The 8154-nt window shown below is 35.8% G+C and overlaps 1 protein-coding gene across 1 annotated transcript in view; it reads right to left on the reverse strand.

Moving 5' to 3' along the window:
* Positions 1-4949, reverse strand: part of LOC107308739 (sodium channel protein type 5 subunit alpha-like) — a 31668-nt gene extending 26719 nt beyond the window's left edge. Inside the window, exons 1-4 of the mRNA XM_085539052.1 lie at positions 4685-4949; positions 3580-3698; positions 1477-1581; positions 69-197 (exon numbers count right to left, since the gene is read on the reverse strand). Of these exons, the coding sequence (XP_085395178.1) occupies positions 69-197; positions 1477-1581; positions 3580-3698; positions 4685-4939 (608 nt within the window). The 5' untranslated portion in view covers positions 4940-4949. The remainder of the gene's footprint in view (positions 1-68; positions 198-1476; positions 1582-3579; positions 3699-4684) is intronic.
* Between the last annotated feature and the right edge of the window lie 3205 nt (positions 4950-8154).

Here is an 8154-nt window from a genome sequence, read left to right on the forward strand (position 1 = left end):
CCAGCAATGAAATCTTTAAATACTGAGCAGAAGCACAGGTAGTCCATATTTCATTTGTTTCCACTTACGCCATAACGATCACGCTGAAATCCAACCAGTTCCAGGGATCTCGAAGGAAAGTGAATTCATTTAGACAGAAGCCTCTTGCCAATATTTTTATCAGTGATTCAAAAGTGTAAATGCCAGTGAAAGTAAATCTAAGTACCGAAGGAAAATAGCAACATTAGCAATTACTGTAAGAGGATAAGAGATGCAGATAAACTATTTACTGTGTAGGCCAACAAATCAAGGGAATGTCATAGAGAAGTGAAGGGAAAACTTATTTCAGGGTCCTTACAAGGAGTTTGAGACAGTAGTTGACAACCATCCCTCCATGGCTGCTATCATACGTGCCTTTATTTATTTTTTGCATTCAGCAGTCCCTTTCAGACTCTTCCAAGTTAGTCTCCAGAATCTGTGTAACACAGAACTTCCAGCTACTTGCTAAAATAAGGATCAAAATTCATGCCTGATACTTATTTCAAGTAGCCAAGTGAATGTAGGATATTCAGTGTATTATTTACTTGAGGTACACTGCATCCATTTCTATACAGATGGTTAAAAAGCTTACAGAAATGCAAATCTGAGGATTTTCAATTTAAGACATCAATTATTCTTATTAATGGAAAATTATCAGTAAAAGCTCTTCTGGACTTATTGAGCGCACTTATCATTTCAACAAGGTAGAGATCTCCCAAAGGAATTCAAAAGGCATTCATTTGGTACTCAGTAAATGCAGTAGGAAATTATATGTATGTAGTGCTTCCCTCTTCATTTGGAAAGAATAATTCCAAAATTGTCATTGAAATACATTTGAACAGCAGTTTTCATGTCAACAGCAAGCATAACTCTTATCTAAACTTCAGTGCTCTCTTAAGCAGGGAAGTGTCCTCTGGAGATGTATGAATTAATGCCACACAGATTCTTGTTCCTGCTTGCCTAAGAGTTTGCCACTCCAAGCTGTTCCAGCATCAGAAATCATGAAACAGATTTTATAATTGTTTGTAAATTAATTAATTTGGAATCTTTTCCTTTACATTGTGTTAGCACTAATGAAGTTCGTGTTCTAACATTTTTATTGTTTTAATTATAAAGATATTTTTATTATTTCTAATATTTTTATGAAACGCAAATGAATACCAAGTAACTTCACAAAGTGGGGTAATGAACTGGAGTGGTAGGACAGACAGGATGGTAGCTCAACAGAACTTCTGCAGAACATAATCTACACTAACGCTGTCACGTAGCCCCATAATTATTGTGGTTACTAAGTCCAGAGACAAAAATACTGCCTCAAAGCAAAAGCTTATGAAGTCCTAACACAAGCAACAGTTTTCCAAACCCCTCATAAACTACCTTGTATGAAAGACAGAGAGTAGGTTAAAAAGTCAATTAGGGCAATAGAACTGAAATACATACACATCCACAGATACTTACTCAACGTATTTGTTCCACGATGGAGATGAACTTCTAGAGGACTCATTCTGAGTCATGAACACACAATTAGTTATAATTGTGCATATTATAAACCAAGTGAATAATGTAAGTCATGGGAGTGAAGGCAAAGAATGCAACAACAAATTAGAATCAGTTATATATCCCACAGTTTATGAAATTAATATTTTTAATCCTTTCTAAAGCACTCCTAAGGACTGCAAGCACATATATTTGCTGATTCTGAGTCACATTAGAAGATAACACACTGCCATAATTTATATAATAATAATAATAATATATTATTATATATTATATAATATATTTTATTATAATTTATTTATGCCATCCTGATTGCTGTACAGGCTCTAGGCATTGCAGACCCTAATCACTGAGACAGAGTGAGAGGGAGGATACCTTTTTAATTTAATTTTACAGGGGAAAAAAAAAATAATAAAAAAAATAAGGTTAAATAGAGACTGTCTTACTCGCCAAGATCTCAGCAGCAACCAGGATGTAACTGAGAACCGAACCCACTTGGTATCACATAATTTCAGTTTTCTTTGCACAAGGAAGCTCGTGTGAATAAAACATATTTTGCTGTTCTACCTGTTCTTCCTTTTTCACAACTTATATAATTTATGGAGTTTTAACTTCAGATAAACAGGGAGCTTGAATGTGCTGAGAGTAAAGGTTTGCAGATAACAAATAGAAGTTCCTGATTACCATTGCAATGTGAGCACTGATGATAATAAAGTAGTTCTCATAGAACTCCAGTGAAGTATATTTATTTTAAAGTGAAATGAAATGTTCATAGAAGTTAAATAACATACACAGTCACTCACCTCTAAACTGTGAGACCTCTATTCTCATGTATGGGCAGGGCAAAATCTGCCACACTACTAGTGGATGTCTCAAAGGATAATAGATGCCAACTCTTGGTGTTGCCCATCTATTCTCTGGGACCTATTGACTATAAGTTCAGAAGTAGAATAGGGCATCTAGCTCAGGTGTTGATACTTAAGATGAAGTGCCTGTCTCTGGAGTTGAACCTCATGCTTAGTGTCTTACCACACCTTTGGCAAGTTAGGATGCAGATGAATACAGGAAAGACATCTACCTTTTTGATAAGCAGTTCTTTCAGTCCTCCCAAAAAATGTCTTGGGTTTAACTGCAGGCACAGCCAAATATTGCCACAAACTCATGAGATGGACCACAAGTGCTGAAACATCAATAACAGCCAGCTCATTACCCAAGGAAGCCCTCAGATGAGAGCCATTACTCCTCCAGGGATGCCTGCACCCTGCTATGACCACAACTTTGGATCAGTTTCAATGCTATGTGGAGGGTAGATGGCTGAAAACCTAACCTCGATGCAGTAACACCACAGACTGCGCTGGCTCTGATTCATTCCTGGGTGATGGCATTTTTGCTCTGGTCTCATTTTCAAGCTCCAAATTGGAAAAATACACTAATGAGTCCCATTTTCTAAGTGTGTGATTCAGGACGTGTATTACCTTTTTATTCCAAAGGCATTCTTTTCTTTCCCTATAATAGCATCCCTGACTATTTTTACTTCCATATATCAAAGATACGTATTTTAATCTGATTTCCAGAAGAAAAATAGTACGTATAATTGTTCTATCTGTTTTCATATGTGTGCCTACCTCTTTGTTTTATTTTTAAAATAAGTCAGCAATCTGCTTCAGCACCATAGTTGGATTTAATTCTTATAGTTTGGGTAAACAGAACATGAGATAAAGATTAGAGACCTTACTAGTTTTCTCAATGAGAAAGTCCTCAGCATGAGGTGTTTGTTTATGAGACATCAGGTAATCAGCATCAGAGATCACACTTATAATACAAAATAAAGTAGAAAGTCAGGCTTAGAAAGTCAGGCTTCAAAACCCTGAGTACTCACAAAACTATTTTTTACTAAATAGAACAAGAACATAAAGACAAGGGCAATATGTAAGTAAACTGTAATTAGAAGTTTTGTGGAACAAGGAAAACCTAGGGCTATTCAATGCTCCAAAACATAATAGGAAAGGATAACACAGATCTTTGTAGCAAAAGAGTGTGAATGAAGCCAAAGAAAAAGGATATGAATGTATTGAAATTTTAATTGCTGCTCTTCGGATTGGATGGAAAGGACTGAGGATCCATAAGGCACGTGTAGCCGTGAACCGGAAGATTGTTTTCTGTTTGTTTACCACTATGAAGATCTTAAAAATAAATGTCAAGAAACAAAGTAAAACTTACAGGAAGCTGAAGGGAATATATTTATATTTTATTACACCTTGTTCTATGAAAGGCTTTGATGTTAAATTTCGTTTGCTTGTTTAAACAAGTAGACCACTATGTTTTGCAACACTTTTATCATAAACTGATGAATGAGTTAATATTCATTAACTATTAAAATGGAACAAAAATCTCAGCATGAACTTCCTTTTTTAAACCCTGATCCTTATAAAGAACACAAAATAAATTTTGCTTATGACTGTTCTCTTTAGGTAAATTGGACCTCTGAATCAAGCTGTGCAAAGGTGGAAGAGAACTGCAGACTTAAACATTATTTGTCAATGTGGATATTGATCCTATAGCTCTAAGACTGTAGAAATTAACTGAAAATATTTCTCAATTTTGCAAGCAATAAGCTTCATTTTTAATGGATTATTTCCCATTTCTATGCTCTTTATTAAAAATCATTTTCTTCAAGCACACACAACTAGAATATGGAGCTTGAATAAGTAGGTTTAAAGGATTCACCAGTAAATGTTTTATAATAATTTTTATACTTGGATGATCATTCATTGTGCATGTTTACAGAGCACAACCATTGAGACAGAGGAAGAGAGTTTAAAACCATGAAAATATAGAAAATTTCCAAAATTATCATCATTTCTGGTAAATCTGAGTCAAAATCTCATTTACTTCTTTTATCCATTTCACTTCTGATGTTTCCACTCTGATTTAAATGCTAATACGGTCCATGATATTTAATTCCTGTAATTCAAAATTAAGGTATTTTTCCTGAAAATTACAGCATGTCATTCAGTTGTGCCAATTTCCCACATTTTTATAACATTGGAAGGGATTATAGTTTTTCCAAAGGAGTATAAAGAAGACTGTTTAATAGATTATTCACACAAACACTTTGTCGCCATATAACAAACCAAATGAAGATCTAAACAGTTTGGTTGGCTCTAACCTTGCGATCTTTGTAGTATGGGTCAAGGTCTTCCAGTGGTTCCCCAATGAGCTCTGGAGGAGGATTTCCATAGAGAGCTGGCAATTTTTGGAAAGCTTTAAGATCAAGCTGAGGACGTGATTTCTCTTTAGGTTTCTGGTCTTTGGTGCTTTTTTTATAATCCTTCTTAGCAGCAATTCTCTTTTCAATAGCAGCCAAGGATTCCGGAGTGAATTTACGGAAGTTGTTGGTACCAGGTAGTAAGAAGTCAGCCATTTTTCATTCTTCTCTTCCCATAAGAGATTCTATCCAAATAGAAAATAACTGAAAATTGGTAACTGGAGAACAGTTCAGTAATAGAAGTTAAACCTCTTCCTCCATGTGTGCCATAAACACTCATTTCTCAGCCATCATGTTATAAAAAGAAAACAAATCTATGATCAATGTTTTTTCAGTGAGTCGTCTGTTCAGTATTAATTTTAAATTATGTATATCTAATTGGATGGGGGAAGACCTCTATAACTTTAAGAAGGTATTTATAACTATTAACATAATCATTCATTTGGACAAACATAAGGTGCTGGCTTAATTTAGTATTTGGAAATGAGCTAAGAACCACTGAGTGCAACATCATCAAAAACATGGAAGCTACTTCTGCAGTAGAAAGAACTGGTTTGAAAATAGCTAGTGCAGGCGTAAATATTCAGATGTATAACACATCCTTATAGTGCTGAGGATATCAGCACAGGGACAAGCAGTGTCCAAGTGTTGGAGGAAAGGCCTGCTGTGTGAAACATTGATAGAAATGGCCACACATCCATGGCTTTCTCTGAAAGACCTTTCATTGTATAAACAGATTTGCTGCTAGATGCTGTGCAACAGTATCTAGAAAAGTGTCTCTTAGGGGCTGCAAAAGGTTTCTCCAGCCATTCCCTTCCAAGCTACCACTTTTTCACTCCTCCTGAAGATTACTTGGAACAGATGTTTCTGTTTTGTTTCTTTAGGATTGAAGGGAAACGTGTAGATCTATATTATCTTCCTGCACAGATTTTCATGAAGGACTTATTGCCTGTTTTACAAAGCATAACCTCAGGGGCAGTGTTAGTTCATGTTTATTTGGGTCACTCAGCAAATTCTATTGGTTCCTGAAAAGTCTTTGATTACATTTTTGTTGTCTTTGGGACTGCAATAGGAGGATGAACAAGATCTGCTTTAGCTTGCAACACACTGACTGACATGGACAGAAATAAGGCATCTGACAAATATCAATAAAATCTTGACATTTTCTACCCAAATGTCACAACAATAAGAATTAAATGATACAAGACAAACACTTCACATCGTTTCACAGTGAAGTTTCATCGGATACTAGAAAAAAAATCCATTCAGCTAAATACTGTTGGAGACTCTAGCATGGCATACAGTAAACACCTTTGGATTTCATGGATGTATATCTAATCTAGTCATCTTGTGCTTTTTTTTCATGAATCAAGTTGATAGAAAAAAGTAGTTTATGCAGCTGAAATCGGAGAATCATAGAGTGACTTACGTTGGAAGGGACACTGAGGATCATCAAGTTCCAATCCCCTAACAATAGGCAGAGCTGCCAATGAATACAGATGATGAAGAAAACCATCCATTACGTAATAAAAGAGGCTACAGGGCTGTTTGATTTTTTTTGGGATCAATTGAGAGTTTGAGGACACTGCAAAAAAAAACCTCAAAGAAAGCCCAGGAAGTAATTTTTCATTGATTATGACCTCTGGGACCATGGCCAAGTCTTTCCATCCACCTTCACTTCAACATGGCCTTCAATATTAACTACGTAAGTAGCAGTCTGAGCTCATCTTCAAAAGCTTAGATTCTAACCTATGCTCCTGTACCCTTCCTTTCTAACCACTGCATGGAACACCCCAGGAAAACACTGAGGCTGAATCAAGAGGCTTTGTTTCAATGCTAACAAATAATTTTGACACCTGTTTGCTGACTTCCCAACAACACAACACTATTTCAGCTCTCAGCAGATACAACATGATTTCAGTTGTCCTCACAACTGTAGGGAACCACTGCTGCAAAAACAGCTGGAGGACAGTGATGAACTAACCATTGTGAATGCTCTTAATTCTTCCAGGCTTCCCACCTGTCTGATTTAAATAAACATAAAAAATAACAAATACAAAAATTAACCACTTTTCTTAGCACAAAATAGCAACTTTTCTGGAAGAGGAAAAGGGCATACAGGAAAAAATACTCATTCTTTTAGCCTTTTAAATTCAAGATAAATATCCAAAAGCTGTGTGTTATAGTTCAGCAAAAACAAAAACTATACCATTCACTCCCAAACTTTCAAGACTTAGACTAGTAGTGTTTGTTTTGTTGATACTCACAGTAATTTAGATGCTGGTGGTGTCAGTAATGAGAGCTGTGAATGATGCATGAAATGACAACATTTCTGTGCAGTGCACGGAGGGAATACAATAATTGCTTCACAGTGCATCGTGCCAAATAATCTGCACATACCCAACCCTCCACATGGTACTTCCATAAAAGCCTACCTGATTGCAGAAGTTCACCATTAAAATTCTGGTCTTGTTGCAGATTTCTTAAGCTTTCTCTCCTCTCTTCCATTAAACTTTCTTTCATATCCCTGAAAATAACCTTTGATTGTCACACTGTTCTTCCCCAGAACTACTATAAGGCATAGCAAAATCCTGGAACCCAAAGTGCTGCCAGTTTGGGCCTGGAAAAGGCATGGGGACAGACAGAGTCTGTAGAGCCTCAGTCAGAGCTAGAAATCAGGTGAGGGATCTTCTCTCCTGGTGCAGGTGGTTTTACAAATTGCTCCACAGGTGAAAAAACACTAAGGAAAGGAAAATGGAGGCTTGCCTTTGCTGTTTCACACATCAGCAATAACACTTGCTGAATTGAACTTTTTTGTCCACAGGCAGTTATGAGCTATTCAGTCTATTCCTGAGTAAAATCTAATGAATATTAAACCTGGTGTAATCTCAAAAAAACTGTTCCAGGTTCATTCAAGCTACATTCCTAGTTTCTATTGCACTTGTCTTAGAGAGCAGAGCATTCAGTGTGTAGCTGAATTTAATTTTATGTGTGAACAAAGCATGATTAATCAATTTTACCAAAATAAAAAGATTTAGTATAAATCTATTTTTGCTCATGAATCAACAAAGCATTGCTTTGTTCTTAAGAGGTAAGTCATCTAAGAACATAGTGAAGTTTAAGGTCTCTTTAAAATACAGTGTTCTTATCTTTCAACGGACTGAATATCAGAGCACTCTGAATGAAATCAACATAGCTGAAGAAGAAAACCAAAGAAAGCATTGATTATTTGTTGTTTTTTTTTTAGATTTCAAAGATATTTCCTATGATATGTTTTTCAAAGAGTAAATGTGTAGCCAGATAACTTTCTGAACTAAAATTCCTTTCTTCCAAGTGTCTTTTCTGATTTAGAAATACTCATTTTGACGAGC

The sequence above is a fragment of the Coturnix japonica genome, chromosome 2 (genome assembly GCF_054131305.1).
Source record: "Coturnix japonica strain WE chromosome 2, WE-NBRP24, whole genome shotgun sequence".
Taxonomy (NCBI): Eukaryota; Metazoa; Chordata; class Aves; order Galliformes; family Phasianidae; genus Coturnix; species Coturnix japonica.